Genomic DNA, 21271 nt, shown 5'->3' with positions numbered 1-21271 from the left:
TATCATTCATATTCCAGAGCCTGACCCTCAAATCTCACCGTTTGCTTCAGGTCTAATTAAAATGCCACCTCCTAACAGGTATTTTCTTCCTATCATCATTCTCTTTCATAGTCATATCCTTAAGAGTCATTGCAGATTTTCTTTCGTATAGACACCAGCTTCGACTCTTCGAGTTTTGCCACTAACACGGAATTCATGGGCAAGTCACTTTGCTGGTTCTCATTTTTCATCGCAAAATGAAAAGGTCATGGCTAAATGACCAACTTTTTTGGCTCTAAAACTTGTGACTGTAAAAGCAAAATCTACACTCCTGCTCCTTTCTCACAATCATTAATCCTAAAGCCCTCGGGTGCCATCGATCCCAAAGTCTCCGCAGAAGACCAAGCCATAGACTGGGCCAGCTCAGCCAACCTCCTGGAGGAACTACAGGTGCGGGAATATCCACCTCGCAAGGGAAACGCCGGACCTTCCCCAGAACGCCCGCCCCCTCGGTATTTCCGGTCCGTCTCCACATTTTCTTCCGGGTCACTTCTCTCATTTGATACCGCCCTTCAACCGTACTTAAGAGCCCATTGGCTTTTTCTTTAAGGAAGCAGAGGATTTTCATGCGTTGATTGGTTTCTGTCATTGTGGACGTTTAGTTACAGACAAGGCGTGCCTGGTCTCCTTGGTAACGCTCTACCCAAAGCCTCGATTGGTTGATATCGTAATCCAGTCTTCCGTCCCAGCTGCTAGTGGTTGGGTCCCTCGAGGGGCGCGGCGGTGGTAGGTGTCGCGTATGGGATTCCCGAGCTGACGTGGCTCCGGGAGAGGGGCATTTCGTACTTCCCACGGCTGGGGTTTGCAGGTGAGTGGGGGCACTCCCGAACTCCTTTCCTCGGCGAGTAATAGTCGCCCCCGCCACCTGGGCCATCGCTTGCAAGAAGGCTGCCTGTCGAGTACCTGTCAGCTTCTCTGGATTCAGTTAGGGTTCGCCTCTTCACCCTCTTCGTCCGCTTACCAGGCCTAGTTCTGATAGTCTTCCTACCCGTTGCCCCCTCTGGAGAGTTTTTGTAGTCTCCCTGCACTGCCTCGGGGCACGTACACGCGGTTTGCCCATTCTTTAGGACTTTTTTCCTCCGAGATAGGCGCCCTGGTCAGTTCTGTGCTTAACGGCCTCGTTTCTTGACCGGCCTGCTTAGGCTGGATTTAGTACGCAGCGCGAACCAGAGTACCAGTCCCACCCCTGTGCCCTGCCCCTAAACAAACTTAAGTGTCCCGGATGGGAGGCGGGACCCAAACAATCAAAGGTCTTGAGGCTGGAGGTCAAAGAAACATTTGGAGATATTAACTGAAACGGGGTCTTGTTGATCCCGCTAATGCAAATGGATCGCTGGGAAGATGAGAAGACAGGGCTGAGACGTTTGATCTCATCGACGCTAAAATCCCAGGAATCGGAGGTAGAGAAAAGGCACCTTGAAGAGGGTTCTGGAGGAAAAAGGGCTTGATATGGTTGTATGGAGTGTTTATTTTGTCTAGCAGGAGGGTGAACGGGAGGGTGAGGCCCTTAATGAATGAGGACTTTGTCTGACTTATTTAAAGGGCTTCAGACAACAATTTTAGGAACAGGACAGAGCCATTTAAAATCATGGATAGTACTTTCACTTTTGGAGGTAGAAACTCTGCAAGGGAGTTTTCTGATTATAGTAAAACACGTATGTAACATATACCTTTCTTCATGTGGATCATAATGTACATGCTGTTCTCCATCTTTTTTTGCCATATAATAATATACACAGCGTGAGCACACCTAATCTGAAAATATGAAAATCTGATGCGCTTCAAAATCTGAAACTTTTTGAGTACTGCCGTAAGCCACAGGTTACAGATTCCACACTGCGAAACTTTATATCATGAGCAAAATTATTAAATATTGTGTAAAATTATCTTCAGGCTATGTGTACATAGTATATATGAAACAACTTTTGTTAGGCTTGCTTCATCCCCAAGATATCTTATTATGTGTATGCAAATATTGCAAAGCCATCCAAATTTTAAAATATGGAACAATTCTCGTCCCAAGCAGTTTGATAAAGGCTGGTCAGCCTGAATCATGCAATTTTCAATATACCTGAGTATAAAATTGCCTCATCCTTGTAAATGGCTACAAAGCATTGCCTGTAGAAATATAAAAATAGTTAATTGCCCCTTGTTGATGAACATTTAGATTGGTTTTAGTCAGTACCCATCAGACCCTGCTGTAGTGAGTGTCTGTGGTGTGTGTGTGTCTGTACTACTATGAATCGTATCATTCTAGTTGTGTCCTGTTTTTTAAAAACTACCTGTAGCATTATTAATGTAACACTCTCAGATTGTCATCCCGGTTTTCAGCCTGGGTGAAGAATATTGGGTAATGAGGTCACACAGAAAATGAAATGTCTTTTCTGTGTCTACACCCTCCGAGGAGCTCTGTTGAAGGATTGGGGTGTGATTCAGTGGTAGAGCATTTACCTAGCATGTGTGAGGCCCTTCTCTGGCTCTCTGTGTCTCTCCCTCTCTCTCACTCTGCCTCTGGCATGCGCACGCACTGCATGCTCAAACAGGAGCACAAACCGAAAGCTTTGTGTAGCCATATTACTAGGGAAATTACTTAGTTTCACTGTGCTTAGTTTACTCACCTTAAAATTAAAGATAACGATAGTACTTGATGCCTGGGGGTTGTTTTACGAATAAAATTAATTAAATATGAAGATAAATAAGTTATAAATAAACCAACTGTACCCACACTTGATGGGGTTGTGTTGTATATATGTTGTAGCTACCATTTCTAAATTTATTTAATGAAAATATTACATTTTGTATTATGGAAAATAAGTTTTAATTTTCTTGTAAAATTATGTCATATTCAATTCGCTTTTTTCAGCTATCTAGTGCTACCTTCCTGTTGAATCTTCTTTATAATAATAATACTAGTATTATTATTATTTGGTTTTTTGAGACAGGGTCTTGCTGTATAGTTCAGGCTACCCCTGAACTCATTGTGTAGCCCAGGCTGGCCTCGAACTTCCAGCAATCCTCCTGCCTCAGTCTCCGAGTGCTGGGACTACAGGCGTGTGCCATCATGCCCAGCTCAACCTGCTTTGAAAATTAAGAAATTAGGGAAAACTATTAAGCCTCAACTAAATATACATGAAACGAATTTGGGGGGGGACTTCAATGGATTGGAAATGTCACCGTCTTTGTTGTTTCTGTGGCAGTGCGATTTAAAGTCCAAAGTAAATGGCACACGCACTCCCTGTTTCCGGTTATTTTGTTTGTTTTCTCAGACACACTGTACAGTGTTTGTATGGCTAGGGACATTTTTTATAGGTCTTAGCATAATGCTACAAATCAGGTAGTTTAAAAGTAATGTTGATAAGCAGTGAAGGCTTTGAACAAATAACATTTTACAGCACCACGTCAACCTACAAGCGTTGAGGTCTTGTGGTAGGGTTTGTGCAAGGTGTGGCCAGCATGGACTTTGCGGGACTGTTTTATTTGCCTGAGTGTTTGTAGAATCCTGGCTTTGGTATGAAGCGCATAGTGCAGGCCAGTCCCACTTTGCAATTAAATACTAATTCTTCCCTTAGTTGCTCTTCATGTTCTAGTGCTTTTAAAACAAGAGTATTGTTCAGCAGTCACACTTTTCTTTGCATGAATTTATTACTATGAACATGAATATTTTCATATGTGCATTTAAGACTACTAAAGGGGGAGACCTATCTTTTTTCATTTAGCGTCATGATGGCTGCTTACTGGCTCTTGTACCCTCAGCTTTTCATCCTTTGAGCTACAGTACAGTCATCTGTACATGAAATGCCCTTCCTTTACATTTTGTTAATGTTTTAAAGCTATAGAACCCACTGTTGAATCATGGAATCATATTGGTGGGGTATAGAATGGCCTTTGTCAGTCTTCATTTTTGAGTGAGAAAACCTGACATTTCTAGGGTAAAGTGACTTAACCAACAAGATAAAGCTTGGTGACCCAGGACTGAAATTAGTTGCCTGGTGCCAAGTTTGTCATCTCTTTCTATGTGTCTTTCACATTGTTCAATCAGCCTACGAGAGACTCCTATAAGAATCTTTTTAAGAAGCTATTTTAAGTGCTATATCCTTAGCAATCTCCCAGGTTTTATCTCATTTAAGTACTTTTTATTCTTAAAATACACGTATTTTGAATGGTTGAGAAATTTAAAGAGCTTTTAAATCTTTTTCTATTGCTTATTTAACTGAGGAACATGTGACATGTCTTATTTCTCTAAATGTCAGTTTTCTATAATGTCAGTATCTATAAAATGGGAACGATAATACTTAGCTTGCAGATTTTGTTAAGCTTAACAGGGAATTATGTATGAATTATCTGTTGTATTCATTCACTTTGCAATGAAATATTTTTTAGTAATTGTTGCCATTAATAATATTGTTCTGTGTTCATATACATTGTCTCCTACATGTATAATGATTTATAGTGGGATGTTGCTAAAACATAGTGCTGGGGAAGAGGAATTAGAACCTCATTTATAGAAGTGGGATAGGGGAGAGAGGAAGAAGATGACAATTTGATAAACATTCGGCATTGATTTTATTCATTTATTTTGGTTTTCTTGAGATAGGGTCTTACTGTGTAGTTCAGGCTGGCCTTAAACTCACTATATAGCTAGCCCAGGCCAGTCCTAAACTCAAGATGATCCTTCTACCTCATCATCCTGAGTGCTGTGTCCAGCTAGGATTTTAATTTTATATAAAATTAAATATCTACTTAAATGGAAAAAATTTAATATCATATTTTCACAATGGAAATGACATAAAGTAAGATTAACCACGAATCTTTTAATGGTGATATACAAATATTGGGTTTACAACATCCCAGGTTGGTTGGGTGGATATATGTACCTGGGCTTATAAACACATAATACCTTTACATTTTCCTGACAGGACTTAAAAATATTTTTAAAATATTGTGAATTTCAGCCCTCTTCTGAGGTAGTTTTTGAAGTAGTAACAGCGATAGTGTCAAATCTACTTAAAACATGAGTCCACTGAATAGGGCTGCAGTAGAAATGGGACCAGGGATTAGCTGGGGAATCTGAACTAAAAGAATGGAAAAGTGGGCAGTGAGTTAGGTGTATGTGGGTCACAGTATATGATTAAACTGAGACATACCTAAAAATCCTCTGATGAATATGCATGCTAATTACCCCAAGATGATTATCATGTTTACATGAATTGAAATATTACATTGCCTCATAATTAGCACAAATATTATATCTCTAGGAACTAGAGATAATCATTGCTTGTTAGTTTGTTATTGTAAGCCTTATTAGTGGACAAAGTTAGGAAAATACAAAGATAAAATAAATACCTGTAAATTTATATTGTTACTTCCAGTTGAAATTCAAGATCAGTTTGTATTTTGGAGTTCTTAATTTCTTCTGTGCTGTATTTGTTATCTTCTTTTTCATACTGAAAATATGATAGAATTAGTAATTATTCAGTTGCTTTAATCTCACATTCTATGCAAAATAATCTGGGAATCAGTTCTACTTTTGATTATTAAAAAGTTTTAAAAAATGTTTTCGTTTTTGCACATTCTATTTATACTCTCCCCATTTTTTCACAGTTGTTTTGTGTATTGTCACTCCCAAACCCAGTTTTACATGTTTTTTTTGGGGGGGTATTTCAATGTGTATAATACCTTTTGATCCTATTCGTGCCCCCATTATCCACTATTAAATGCATTATTCTGCCGCCTCCTTCTCTTCCTCTCATCTAATAATAGTTGTCCCTTTTACTTTCTTGTCGTCTTATTAGGATTCTATATTTTAAAGAGAACACGTGAGATTTTTCTTTGGAGTTTGACATATTTCATTTAACATGATAATCTTGACAAAATTTCCTTCTTTTGGGAAGGTTGGATGATACTCCCGTGTATATATAATCTGTGTTATTTATCCATACATCTGTAGATGGGCACCTAGGCTGGTTCCATATCTTGGCTATTTTGTACTGTGCCATAGTAAACATGGGTATGCAGGTAGTCCTATGGAATGCTGACTTTAATTGCTTTGAGTATATACCAGAGAGTGGTATAGCTGGATCAAATCAAATAGTCCAATCAATAAATGTACAAAAGATTTCAATAGAAAAGAAGATGTAAAATCACCAATAAGTATGTAGAAAAAAATGCTTGCTATCTTTAACCATTTAGGAAATGCAAATCAAAACGTCATTGAGATCTCATTTTACCCCAGTCAGAATGACTATCATCTAAAATACAAAAGCAATAAATGCTGGCAAGGATGTGGTGGTGGAGTAAGAGGAGCCTGATGCACTGGTGGTGGAAATGTAAATTAATGTAGCCCGTGTGGGAATAGTATGGAGGTGTCTCAAAAAACTAAAACTAGAGCTACACTTGATCCAGCTACATCACTCTACTTTCTTACAGTAATTTAATAAGGAAATTTTGAAACTTTTCATTGCTCATTCTTATGTGAATTTAATGTTGCTGAACGACAAGATTTGTTTTTTGTAGCTTTTCTAACTTTGTAGAGTTTCTTCTCATGACGTTTCCGGATACAGCTCAAAAATACAGCAGATGGATTTCTTAAGATTTCCTGGCTCTCCTTCCTTGCCACCTTCCCCACTCTTTTATCCGGGCCTTCTCTTTTCTTAGCGGCTTAATTTTGATTCTCCTCTCAACAATATTTTTCTCAGTGTAGGCCTCTATCTAGAAAAAGACAGTTTTGAGAGTTGAGAGGGCCCCAGACTGCCGCAGGCATAGAGGCTCCACACATTTATAATAGCCCTCCTTATTTAGTCTTAACTTTCTGTGATTTGATTAACTGCTGTCAACAGCTGGTCCAAAAAAAATATTACATGGGGATAAACAATTCATAATTAGATATGTATGTAGAGGAAAATGCAAACTGCATTTCTTAGTCACTTTCCTTGTTACTAAGACACAATGCCAAATAACAGAGACATGAAGGGGGACTGATTTATTTTGGCTCTTCTGCATGACTAGCTGGCTGACTCGAGACAGAAGCGATTTGGTGGAAGGCCTGGCAGAGGAAAGCTGTTCACATGATGCCAGCCAAAAAGCAGAGGAAAAAGCTAGCTAGGGAGACATCCTACCAGGTCATGTGCCCAGTGACCTGTGTCTTTGGGCCATAGCCCATCTTCCAACATCAAATCAGCAGTAATGTCCCATAATTTAAATGCTCTCTGTAAGCCCAACCTGCAAGTCCTAAGTCTGTTGGGGGACATCTAGATATAAACCATAATACTGTGGTACTATTTATACTCACTGGGGGTCCCGGAATGTATATCCCACCTACGAGGTGGAACGCCAATAATGGAGTTCCTGTTACTACAGTGAGAAGGCCTCTCTTGATTTCAGCTGCTTTTCTCTAACTGACTTGGCACATTTACTAGTAAATGCCAACTGGTTCTTTTGTGGTTCTCTAGGTGTCAAGTCTGTTGCACTTCTGTGGCTACCCTGTTTCCTCCCATGTGGAAATCAGTGACAATCACATCTTGGGGCTATTGGTGGTTTATCTGTTTTCGCATTTAGAGGGTTTGTAAGAATCTTTGTTAGGTGGTTTTTTGGTAAGGTGTCTTCCTGGGTTTGTGGTGATATTACCTTGTTGCTTTCTTTTTATTCAAGAATCCAGGGGATATAAAATCTATGCTGCCTCTGACACAAATATCTTCTCTGAATCCCTGCAGTTGGTGGTTCTGTTTGCTTATTTACAAAAGTGATTGGAAAAAATATAAAAGTTAAATGCTTCTGTTTGATAAGTTAGGTTCTATTATGATTTTGTTTGGTTAATGCAAGTCTTTGTGCCTACAAAAGATCCGTTAATATAGTATTCATTTTCTTCATCAAAAATTACCATAGGCAGTTGTAGCTCAGAGCACATCAGTAGCCTATGTGAAGTTCTCGAGTCAGCCCAGCACAAAATAAAAAAAACCAGAGAAGAAAGTTTAGTCTGTGTACTGGTGAACAATGATTTGTTTTACAACTGTAGTTGTGTATCTCAGTTTGAAAGTTCCGTATGACCAGTGTCATATAGAACAACTCATCACAGTTATGTAACATGTTCCATTAGCAGAAGCTAGTTCTGAATACTATGCATTAACTCTGTTCTCCTCTTTGCAAGTTTGGAGTATGTAAATGTAAAGTTTTCCAAAATTCCCTTCTATGACTGCTACCTTTGTTACCTATTCCTATGACTGTCAAATGCATTATTTGAATTTACGTATGGGTTCGTTGTCATTTCCTGGTCCCATATTCTCCTCCTAGGAGGCGGCTGTCTTTCCTGTCCTGACTCACAGGTGTTTTCTAAACGCTACATGCTACTTCTGCCATCCAGGAGAAGCTGTTACAGAAACAGCTCTTGGGACACTTTTTTCTTAAGAACCATGGCTTCTCTAAACACTATTACGCTATCCCCACCCTGTGCAGAAAAAAACCAGCAGAGACTATTTTATGGTATTATTTTATATAGCAGCTTTTATATTTCTCCCTCCTGTGGGTTTTAAAAGTCAAATAAGATTTCTGTCACAGACCATAAAATTCAGCAAAATCACTTAAGTAGTGCTAAACACAGTCCTGTTCTATTTTGATTTTTTCTATCAAAACATTAATATGGTTCTTATCTTTATGGGATATATGAAATTGCATTCATCAGATTGTATAACATGAATTAGTTATAAAAGGGAATTAATTTTGGATATCTATGTTTACTTAAAACTTGCAAACTTGAGCACAAAGAACTAATGTATAGCCTTCATGACTAGCTTCCCCTTCCTGACTAGCTTCCCCTAGTGTTAAAGTGTTCCATAAGGGTGACAGGTTGTTCAAAGTTAAGAACATTGGTGAGTGCCCGTAATGGCTTTTGTTAAGATGTCCCCTGCCTCGTGCAGTTATCAGTGGGGCATTTCCAGGGGTGGCTGGATCTAGTGTGTGATGGTGAACTTGATTCACGGTGCAGTGCTAGGCTCAGGGTCACTCTGATTAAGGCAATGAATGCTACCCACCCCCAAGTAGCCTAGAAAAGATAAAAGGGATACAAAGATGCTATTAAGGTCCCTTGTTAATTTGCTACCTTATGGCTGCCATGAACTGTTATCTGTGATCCACCCTGCATTGGAGCCAGCCCATTATGGACCGAAACCTCTAAAAACTGTGAGCTAAATAAACCTTTTCTCGCTTAACTTTGGGTGTTGGGCATTTTGTCTCAGCAACAAACAAAAAATAACTAAGAATGCCGTTAGCTATAGTTAGACTTCTTTCAGATTTCATCATTTTTCCCCCCACTGACGTCTTCTTTCTGCTTCAGGATCTGGTATACTACTTTGTATTTAGTCAGCATTCATCTGTGTCTTCTCTGATCTATGACTACTTCTTAGTCTTTGGTCATTTTCATTACTTTGAAAGTTTTGAAGAATAATGATCAGGGACTTTTTAGAATATCAAATTTGGGTTTGTCTGGTACTTTCTTGAAGTTAGCCTGGAGTTATGGATTTGGGGGAAGAATACCACAGAGGTAAGTTATCCTTATCACATTCTCAAAGAGTGCATGATATTACAATGATTTATCATGGTATGTTAACCATTATCATTTGATTTTTTTTTGTACTGGGAATCGAACTCAGGACCTTGTGCTTGCCAGATAGGCAATTACACCACTGAGCTCTATCCCAGCCCCATTATCACTTGATTGAGGTAGTAGTTGCCATTTCTCTGCTAAAATTACTTTTTTCTCTCTTTTGCTTATTCTGTTCTTTGGAAGTGAGTTTTTACTGCTTTCTTTGCTAGTAATCTTTCCAGCTCTGACAGAATACCTGTGGTAGAGGACTTACAGGACAGATTTATTTTGGCTCACAGTTGCAGATGTTTTAGTTCATAGTCACCCGGCTCCATTGTTTCTGTGCCCACAGTGAGGCAGAATATTATAGTGGGGAGCAGGTGATACGGTCCCTCACACGCTTACCTGTGGTGGTCAGGAGGGAACAAGGGAGGAAATGAAGAAGAGGCAAGGGACAAAATGTGCAAAATGTCAAAGGCTGCTTCTGTGAACTCGGCCACACCTCTTAAAGTTTCATCACCCCCAGTAGCACCATTGCCTAGAAATTAAGGCTTCCACACAGTCCAGATCCAACCTGTAGCAGTCACTAAGTCCAGCCCAGCCTTCATCTTGTGTCCTCTTCGTCACAACTCTGAATACTTGGGCATTTTTGGAGGAGCCTGGTTTTTTTTTAATTGAAGTTTGATATTCAGAAAGCAATCTGTAGTTGCTATATGTGCTCATGACTACTGAGATATTACTGTTTCTAGCACTTGTCAGTGAGTAAAACTAGGATATATACATATATATATATTTATGTACCTATTATGTATAGTACATACATAGCTGTAATTTATATTTATTGATGTATATTAAAAGAAACACGAGTTAATACTGACCTCTTTGATTCTGATCCACTGCTTCAGGACTTACCTTTTTTCCTTGTTTAATTTGTTAACTTATTTCACTGATAGTGAAAAAAGCCACATCTCATTATCTGCAGTTTTATTAATTATTCAGCCCTGGTAAATACCTAAAGTAGTTTCAAAATTGCCAACCCACACCACTGTGAGAAGAAATTGATAACTAGAAAACAATATTTATGTCCTTTTTGTTGTTGGTCATATAGTACATAGTTAAATTTCCATTTTGCAACATTTTTTAGGTTACCTCCATTTTCTCCATATTCTTCAGTAGTTCTATGTTATATATGTATCATGTAGTTGGATTAGTATATCTCTTTCTACCTTTCATCGTGGGAACCTTTGACCTCCTGGTTGGAATATATGAATATGTATTGTAATACATATGTAAATATATTACACGGTGCTATGAGTTTTAGCAAATGAATGTGATTATGAATCTACTATCCCAAGATTACACGGAATAGAACTTTTACCATAAACATTAATTCTATATGTGGCCTTTGTTTTCTTCTCATGTTAGAGATTGAAGGCTGGGCCTCGCGCATGCTAAGTATGCATTTATTACTGATCTATATCCTTAGTCCTCCCACTCTCCTGTGTGACCTTTTTATTCCCAACCACTCCCGCTTCCTTCAACCCCTAACAACTATATTTTTATGGGTCTACTTCTGTGCTTTTCTACAATGTTATATAAATAGAATCATATAAGCTGTAGCTTTCCACATTTAGCTTTTGCCATTTTAGTTTTATTTACATTGTGTTGTGTGAAGGAATAGCTTGTTCCATTTTTTTACTAAACCATACTCAGAATGTTACTGTGATTATTGTTTCAGTTGTTTTCAGTTTTGTAATAGAAGTAAATACATAATTACATAATATTACATTATATAAATAATGAGTTTTCATGTCACTGAATGAATAGATACCCAACAGTACAATTGATAAATATACGTTCAACCTTTAAAGACATTACCAAACTGTTTTCCAAAGTAACACTATCATTCTGTATTTTCATCTGCTCTGAAGAAAAGTTTCTTATTGCTGCACATCCCTGCGAGCATTTTGAAAAAGAATTATTTTAACAATTCTAATTCATATGTGGTAGTATTTCATTGAGTTTATAACAAATATTTTCCTAGACAAACAAGGTTAAGAATGTTTTCAAGTACTCTTTTTTATCTCTGTATCTTTTAGTGTGGTGTCTCTTTAGATCTATTTTATTAGGTTGTTTACTTTCTCCTATTGAGTTTTGAGAAAATTTTGTTTCAAACGGTGTGGATAGAAGTTCTTTACTGGATGTTGTTTGCAAATATTTTCTCCAAATCTGTAGTTTGTTTTTTCATTCTCTTAACATTGTCTCCACAAGTGTTCACTTGTGGTACATTACTATTTGTCAGGTTTTTCTATTATGTACTGTGGCTTGTGCTTAAAAACATATTGCCAAATCCAAGATCAGATTTTCTCTGTAGAAATTTTAAAGTATGACTGTAAATTTAGATCTCTGATCTATTTTGAGGTACTTTTAAAATAAAGTTTGAGTTATATGTCAATTTTTTTTGTAGATGTCCAGTTGTTTTTAACAGCATTTGCTCAAAAAATTGTTTTTCTCAACCAAATTGCAATTTGTACCTTTGTCAAAAATCTGTTTATGTTGATCTGTTTCTAAGCTCTGTGTTCTGTTCCATTGAGCTGTATATATTTTTACCAATGCTATACTGTCTTGTAGTTGTGTTTTTATTTTGAGTTCAGCTTTCCTTACCTTTTCATCTAAATTTTAGACATTGTTTAGCTTGTTGATATTTAATAAAACTTACTGGGATTTAGATTGGAATTGTACTAGCTCGATAGATCAAAGTGGGAACAAGTGATTAACAAGGTTATCAATTTGTACGTTTATTTCTTGTTGTTGCTGCTGCTGCTGCTGCTGCTGCTGCTGCTGCTGCTGTTTTGAGACAGGGTCTCATGATGCAGTTCAGATTGGCTCACTTTGTAACTCAGGCTGGTCTTGAACTTGCAATGATCCTCCTGCCTCAGCCTCCTGAGTGCTGGTGTACATTTATTTCTACATTTAAATTTTTATTTCTGTCCTCAGTTTTTAAATAATTTTCATCATTATTAATTCTTCACATGTTCTCAAATATCTATCCAGTTCTTTTCTTTTTGTCCAGTGCTATTTTAAATGTTACTGTATAATTTCAAATCCTCCTTCTAAAGTGCTTGTGTTAAGAATGGCATTGATTTTTACACATTGAAGTTGTATCTTGTATCCTTGCTAAACTCACTTGGAGCTCATTTACAGTTTTCTTTTACTAGGAAATTTTTGGGGCATTCATATCTTTTACTCAAGACAGTTTTATTTCTTTCTAATGTGTGACTTTATTTTTCTTACCAATTGTACTGCCTAGGACTTCTAGTATTTTACTGAATAGAAGTTAAGAGATGACATTTTTGCCTTTTCCTGATGTTATAGGGAAAGCATTTAGGCTGTCAATGTTAAAAGTGATACGGGTGGTAGGGTTTATATAGATGCTTTTCATTTGGTTAAACTGATTTTTTTTTCTCTCCTTAGTTTCCTGGGAGCTTTATTATGAATGGATGTTTAAATTTATCAAATGCTTTTTCAATATCTTGATATGATTAGGTTTTCTTAGTCTATTAGTAATGTGAATTACATTGATTGATTATCATATATTGATTATCATCTGTTAAACCCATTTGCATTTTTGAACTCCACTTGGTTGTGATGTGTTGGCATTCTCCAAATCTAGTATTAGACAATGTTTTGTTGAGGATTTGGAGCATTTTGTTGAGTATGATTATGAAGAATATTGGTCTATAGTTATCTTGTAATTATCTGTCTGCTTTTAGTATTAGGGTAGTGCTGTTCTCATAAAAAACAGCAGAGCATTCTCTCCTTTTTAAACTGTTGGAGCAGATTATATAAAATTGATATCATTTATTTATTTATTTATTTATTTATTATAAAGAGAATAAAACAGAACAAAGTGGATCAGAACAATGAAAACAACACAGGGCTTCAAAACACAACAGAAATCAACAGTGGCTACCATAGTGTCTCTTGTTTTCTTCAAAATGGTTGTCCATACCTTCACATGCAATAAATTCAAACAAAACAAAATAGTATAAACCCAATCAATACAAAAGAATGAAAGCATTATGGGCCTTCAAAACCAGACAATAGGAAATCAACAATGGCTACCATAAGGTCTCTTATTCTCTTCGAAATAGCTGTCCATACCTTCGCACATATTGAAATAAAATAATAGAAAACAGACTAAAACCAATCAAAACAAAGAAGAAAAGCATTATAGGATTTCAAAACAAAATGATAGGAAATCAGCAATGCTACCATGATGTCTCATTTCTTCAAAATAGCTGTTCATATATCATTTATTTTTAAAATGTTTATTGCAACTAGTAAAGCCATCTTGACCTGAGTTTTTCAGTTTTAAAAGAGTTTTTAATGACATGCACACAATTTCATATCTTAGTATATGATGTCTGTTTTTATACACACACATGCAGCCATGCACTCGTGTAAGGTCTCTCTCTTTTCTTTTTTTTTCTTGAGTTTGTAGTGGCTTATACCATTCTAGGAATTGGTCCATTTCACCCACTTTGAATTTATGAACACAGGGTTATTTGAAATGTTTCCCTATTTTCTTTTAATGTGTGTTGCTAGATCAGTATTGATGTTCCTGTGTTCATTTATGATGTTAGCTATTTTTGTTTTCTGTATTGTTCATAGATTGACTGGGGCTTCATCATCTTTATTGATTTTTTTCAAAGAGCTACCTTTTTGATTTTATTGATTTTACTCTATTTTTCTATTTTCAATTTGACTAATTTTTTTCCTTTTTTAAAAACTTATGTTGGTTTTAATTTGGTTTTCTTTTTAAAATTTCCTACAGAAGAAAAACAAGTTACTGATTTTGGTCCTTCTTCTTTCTTTCTTTCTTTTTCTTTTCTCTTCTTTTTTCTTTTCTTTTTTTTTTTTTTTTTTTTTTTTTTTGTACCGGGCATCAAACTCACAATCTTGCGCTTGCCAGGCAGGTGCTTATGCCACTGAGCTAAATCCCTGGCCCTCTTCCTTCTTTTCTGATACACACATTTAATGCTATACATTTCTTTCTTTTCTTTTCTTTTTCTTTTTTTTCTTTTTTTTTTTTTGGTACCAGGGATAGGACTCACGGCCTTGTGCTTGCCAGGCAGGTGCTTTGCTGTGGAGCTAATCCCTGGCCCCTTAATGCTATACATTTTGAATAGTGATTATATGTAATTTTTAGCAAGACTACATGGCTTACCAGGAAACTTTCCTGAAATAATGGGGTTTAAGGGATACATGGAAACAAAAATGTGCAGAATCATGGGATTTATGTGTGAAAGCAGGAGGCAATGACACTCGTCTGACGAAAGAATAAGAAATTTATATCTGTAAGGGAAACTGTGATGAAAGGAAGGATATTAAAGGTGACCTTTAAAATATAAAATCATATATTTGTATTTAAGGATTATACAATTGTTTTATTTCTAGAAATGGTCTTAGTGATGCTGATTCCAATCTCTGTGCTATTGCAGTGGAAATAAGAGTGTCTGATTACACCATATCCACTCAAATGCCTTTGCTGCACTCTGTGTTTAATATTTGTTACCTGCAGTTTCATTTTTTACTTCGGGATGATGTGACTACCAGTAGAGGGAGCAGCCTCTGTCCATTTTGCTGGCTCTTATTTTCTTTTACTCTTTTCCCACAGATATGCTTAGCCGATTATCAGGATTAGCAAATGTTGTTTTGCATGAATTATCAGGAGATGACACTGATCAAAGTATGACGGATCCCTTAAGCCCTGTGAGTAGCTATGCTCTGATTTAAACTGATGAAACGTAAATTCTGTGCTGTTCCGAAAAAAAGAATTTTAGAAAGATATGAATAGGCTCCCTAGTGCAAAGTGGAAGTGAGGACCAAGAAAAATATTATGATTTCATAAGTGATCCTTGTGTAAGTTTTATGTCTAGTTACCACAGAGATGGGAACCAAGTTGTAGGTGAGATTTTGAAGATCTTCCTCGGTTGTCCTCCTGGGCCTGTTCAGTACCAGATTGTTTTAACTCCTCCTCCTTGGGTACATACTCCTAATTCCAAAAGGAGGGTTTAAATGACAAGTTGTATGTAAGTGTGTGCACATATGTCTATGTAGTGAAACACCGCTTGAGTTTGAGAATATCTGCTTGCTTTTAAAAATTTTCTTACCACTTTTTTTTTATAGTTTGTATTGCATTTTTCTAAGGACCACATAAGGAATCAAAAGAAATCTCTTTTCTAAAAAGACAAGCAGTAATGCCTAGTGGTTATAAGAATTTTATTCTGTGAACTCTCTTTCACTTACTAGTTTATGATTTTTGCTTCCCTTTATTTTTTTCTTTGATAAAATAAAGTAAAAAAAACCTTCAAAGAGATAAAATACTCATTGCATTGTAATGACTGTGATAACTGTTGTTGGATCAGTTAGTCTTAAGTTTTAAAATAAATGAGTTGGGCAAAAGTTATTGAAATGGTGGCTGGGGATTTAGCTCAGCGGCATAAGCACCTGCCTTGCAAGCAGGCAGTCATGAATTCGATCCCTGGTACCGATAAAAAGGAAAAAGACAAAAAAAAAAAAAAGTTATTGAAATGAAGAAACTCCTACTTGGATGCTGATACCTTTTCCTTTCTTGATAACATTGGGAACCTTTTCTGAATACTAGAAATTAGCCCAGGAATCAGACATGGAACTTCATAGTAGAACGCAAGAGGATGTTTTGGAGCGCCTGGCTTATGCAGAGAAATTGGTGGTGGAGCTGAAAGATCTTATTAGACAGAAGGATGTTGAGCTGCAGCAGAAAGATGAAGTTCTTCAGGTACCAGTGTTTGTCTTCTCCTGGAGAGCATTTGTAAAGGACAGATATTGTGCTCACCTAGAGGTTCCTCTTCAGTTATTAGAGAACCTGATTCTTATTTGCTTAATACTATAGCATGATGTTTGCTGAAAGTAACTTCGGTAATGTGCTGGCTAAATGGTGAAAAAGTATTTATGTATTTATCATTGCTTTTTATAGGAAGAAAGAAAGGCTGCTGATAATAAAATAAAAAAAATAAAACTTCATGCAAAGGCCAAACTGACTTCTCTGAATAAGCACATTGAAGAAATGAAGGCCCAAGGAGGATCTGCTCTGCCCGTAGAACCTGAGTCAGAGGAGTCATTCTCCAAGGTCTGGGGACGGGTTCTAATATGTCCTTTCTGAGTCCAGAAAGCCTTCCTGTGGAGTAGTTCTCCACTGGTCTCAGGCATGCGTGGTGATGAGGGATAGCACTGAACTCTGTCCTTACATGAACTTGTGGTGTGGTCTGCCTATCTCCACCCACAGGGAGAATAGAGAGCCCATAGAAAGTGTGAGTGTGAAACACCAGTGTGACGTTTAGAGAATTGAAAAAGGCTAACTGGGAGAAATGAGCACTGCACTTTTAGAGAAAAAAGACATACTTTTTGGAAGACTTTGAGGATTGATTAGAACTTTAACATTGCTACTTTCAAGTTCATTAAATCAGTGACTTAACACAAAGAAGTCTATGTGCTCAAATGGCCGCAGACCAGTAGATCACTATTTCATGGACTGTGCACTGAATTGGTCAGATTACCTTGAACTCACTATAGGGGATTCTCTCTAGGTTTATGACTGTCACCAACAAAGTAATTTACAGTTGGAGATCCTGAGGACTAAGGAAAGTTGCCTTTGAGGAATAGAGCGCTGCTGCAGGAGTCACTTTCGTAGTCTTTTCTTTATGACTAAACCCAGAGATCCCATTCAGATAGCTATGTAGAGAACAAGGTCTTAGTTTTAAGGAGGATGTGGAGATTGTATGAAGGCAGACCTGTCACATAGCACAGTGTAGTTAGCCTAGACTTCACCCTGATTAGGATTAAGAAGTCTTATTTTCTTAATTTCTTCCTGTGTTTCCTTTTGGCTCACTATATTATTTTCTCAGTCTTCTTGGTCCTTAGTTCGCAGGGGCCCTGGTTACTCCCCAGTGCCTTGATAGTCTTTCTTTTCATCAGCTAAAGCTTGGAGACCATCACTTTTCCTGAATCAGTAGCCTTAAACATCTCAGATTTATTTTAAAGGCTTTTGTGAATCTTTTCAAAGACATTCTTCATTTGGATTCTTAATCTTTGGCTTTTCCTCTCACTAGCAGCAGTAGTACCAACCTCCTTCTTCCCTTGGTGTTTATTCCTTCAAACTTCCCCCAGTCATGCTGTCAGACTTTTAAAATTATCTACTTTATATTCTGTTTCTTCATTTAATTTTTTGGCTCTGAAACTTTGAACACCTTACCACCTTATTTCCTTTCTTCGTTAAATGATTTATGGCAGTCCCAATCAGTTCTAGCAGTCTTAGAAGCCTTCTAATCATGATATACTCAATTCAGATCTAGGTATTCTGTAGAAAGTGTAGTTGAAGAAATGATAGGCATCCTCTGTTGCTTTTTAAATTATTATTTGAAAGAAACTGTAAACTATCCTTGTACTTCCAATAAGCAGATCTAAGTTTGGGAATTCATCAGGGAGACAGAACCCAGTGTGGTAGCACATGCCTATAATCTCTGCATTTGGGAAGGTGAGATAAGAGGATCACCCTGAATTTGAGGCAGCCTGGGCTGTGTAGTAAGTTTAGGCCAGCCTGAATCACATAGTGAGGCATTGTCTCAAAACAACAACAACAAAATAAAGAGATAGAATCTGGTTCTAATGAAAAATGTAAAAGAAAATTACACTATTGAAAGATGTTAGTTTCCCTCAGTGGCCCTTTTCTGAAGTTTTGCCCATCACTTAACGGCACCTGTAGTTTCCTGAACTCTGTCACTGACTTTTCAAGGCAGCTAGACTGTGGGTTTTCTGTGCAAGTTTAGTCCTGCAGGGTACTGACTGCTCTTGCTTCAGGCTACAGCTATCAGAACAGGAAATTCAGTGCCATTTCTTCCCAGTATTGACTCTGCCAATATCTTCTACTTTTGGTGACTTTCCAGTGTTTTCAGATAGCTCTTTTCTATATAGTCCAGAATTTATAGCAGTTCTCGTGGAGGATTGATCTAATAGGAGATCTCATAGGAACTACTTGGGACCTGTACTAAAACAAGAAGTCCCTTAGATTCCTTGCTTTTGGTTAGAGTATTTTCTTGCCCTCATCAGTTTAATAAAACCATAATTAAATGGTCATCTAGAAAGAATAAATGGCAAACAGGATAACTGTATATTGCTTGAAATTCTTATAAATAAATGGCTTTATCTGTTGTGTTTTCAGCATAGCAAGAGTTTCACAGAAGAAGAGATGGAAGTAGAAAAGTTAAAACAGGAGCTCCAGGAGAAGGAGAAACTAATTAGCGGGTTGCAGGCCCAGCTTACCCAGGCTCAAGCAGAACAAGCTGCACAGGTCAGGAGAGCGGGAGTTACCTCATAATCCTTAAGTTAATGAATCACTAAAGCCAATGACAGATATGGAGCCCAGTAGATTTTTATCTATGTGCTGTCGTTTCCTTCCCTCTGTCCCCCAGCCTGCCCTCCTTTTCTGCCTTCCTTCCTTCCTTCTTCCCTTTCTTGCAAGTCTAGTACCTTTACTTGAATGTAGTACACAGGTCTTTGTCATTCTTGGTCGATATTTGTAAATACTCAGCATGCTCTTTAACATATTTTATTTCAGAAGTTTTCTTTAATTATATAATCTGTAAGTATTTAATCTGTTCCCTTACATTTATTTTCTTTGTGGACTTCTGTCACTCATTTGTGTGAGTAACTCTTTGATAGCTCCAATATCTATCACTTTCATTTCCTGGTCTCTGTTTCATTACATTTTTCCTTTGTGAAGTCTGTCACTGCATTTCTGAGTTTTCATGATTTGTAGTTTTCTTTTATGTGTTGTACAACTTAAAAGTTTTTTAAAACTTGTTTTGAAATCAGTTGCAATTTCTATTATTTGTTCACGTCTCTGGTTTTGTCACCTGTCCTATATCATTGTTTGTTAGTGTTTTCTTTTTTTAACACTAGCTTCATAATAAATTTGATCTTGATCCTTTTCTATTGCTTATTTTTGAGGGAATTTTTTTTTTAACCATTAGCACCTACATCTGTTGTTTTTATGTTGTGTTCAAATATATGGGAGCTAGACTGTTCAGCTTTATGGCTTTCTTTTCCCTGCTCTCACTGGTCTATACCAGAGCTGTGCAGTAGGTATAAATTTACTTGTAATCACCAAAACTGCAGTGAACTCACTTGTTCATCAACTGGTGACTAGTTAAACAAATTGTGATATAACTATACAGTATAATAAAAAAGGAGTGAATTAAAAATAAATGTAAATGGAATGAATTACATATTAGTTGTGTACCTTCATTTTAAACTTAAAAATTATGTATACTTATTATTAAACTAGAAAAATATTCAATTTTAATTAAACTAGCAGTTTATACTTCTATTTAATTACCAGTTGTGATTTATACTTATACCAACTGTTATGTATCTGTGGTAAGTATTTAAATAAAGACAGTGTTACATAGTGGTGTAGAGGAAAATCATTCAAGCTGACTCAGCCCATTGATGCTGACTGTGTCTGCTAGTTACTTGTTACAGCACCTCCCTAATCCTTGACTTGGTGCAACAGGTAAAGTATAAATATAGTCACACCAAACTAAAATTGTGTTTAATAGAATAAGTTGTTAATTACAATTTAATAACATTAAAAACAAAATACAACTTCTACATTAGTCTCATTTCAAGCTTTGTGTGGCTAGATAATACTGAATTACATAGCATGCATGAAGATCTTCCTTTTTTTCTGTCTCTGTTATCCCTGCTCTGCTCAATTATTGTGTGTTGTGTTTTGTTTTGTTATGATGCTGTGGATAGAGCCTACAACTTTATGCATGTTCAGCAAGGGTTCTGCCACTGAACTACATGTCCCACCCAGTTTAATTTTGATTTTACTCCTAGCAGTTCCTTCTTAGTGCATGGCAGTGTCTTAGAAAGAGTCCTAATGCGTCAGTTTTGAGAGAACAGAAGGGCTACATTGCTTTCCCATTGTTACTCCTTTTTATTGTGGATGTACTCTTGCATTTTCCCAGTAATGAGGAATGATAAAGCCTTATACTATTAAAATACTGGCCAGCTGCTTATTCCAACAGATACTTTTGTGGGGGTTGTTTTGGACTTTCAAAAGACCATCAAATGTTGCTCTGTTTCTGCCTTTTCCTATTACATGGATTCTAATACCATGCAAGTCTTGTGGATTTTAGTGGTTTGTCCTTAGTTGGTTGCATTTTATGGTTTGTGGGAGTACTTTCCTAATTTTATTATAAATATTCTCTCTCTCTCTCTCTTTTTTTTTGGTTTTACTGTTTTTTTTGTGGTGAGAATCTGAGAAACTGTGAATAATGATGCTACTACTTCTGTTTTTAACAAATTTTGATAGTTTCTTTTTAAACATCACAGTATTTACGAATCCTTTTAGTATCAACAGGAAATTAAAAGGAAGTACAAGAGACATAGGGTAGATGAGAAAGGACAATCATATCATGATTTTTTTTTTGTCTTTTTCCTTTTTATCGGTACCGGGGATCAAACTCATGACTGCCTGCTTATAAGGCAGGTGCTTATGCCACTGAGCTAAACCTCCAGGCCCGTGAGAAAGGACAATCAAAGAATTAA

General features: G+C 36.9%; 1 protein-coding gene across 8 annotated transcripts in view; it reads left to right on the top strand.

Annotated features, from left to right (window-relative positions):
- The first annotated feature begins 686 nt into the window (after nt 1-686).
- Golgb1 (golgin B1) overlaps nt 687-21271 on the top strand; it is an 81815-nt gene continuing 61230 nt past the window's right edge. For 4 of the 8 annotated variants that reach the window (XM_063225063.1, XM_063225062.1, XM_063225061.1 and 1 more), the window contains exons 1-5: nt 687-847; nt 15294-15388; nt 16284-16436; nt 16635-16787; nt 18876-19004. In XM_063225063.1, coding sequence (XP_063081133.1) covers nt 15296-15388; nt 16284-16436; nt 16635-16787; nt 18876-19004 — 528 coding nt within the window. In that variant the 5' untranslated portion in view covers nt 687-847; nt 15294-15295. Of the gene's footprint in view, nt 848-922; nt 1440-15293; nt 15389-16283; nt 16437-16634; nt 16788-18875; nt 19005-21271 lie in introns of those variants that run through there. The other 4 variants (XM_063225060.1, XM_063225065.1, XM_063225064.1 and 1 more) reach the window with 4 other exon arrangements.

This window comes from Cavia porcellus, unplaced genomic scaffold, assembly GCF_034190915.1.
Source record: "Cavia porcellus strain 051 isolate PalLab524CR breed Dunkin Hartley unplaced genomic scaffold, mCavPor4.1 scaffold_15, whole genome shotgun sequence".
Lineage (NCBI taxonomy): Eukaryota > Metazoa > Chordata > Mammalia > Rodentia > Caviidae > Cavia > Cavia porcellus.
The sequence above is the reverse complement of the archived record's forward strand: the minus strand, read 5'-3'. Positions and strand labels throughout refer to the sequence as shown.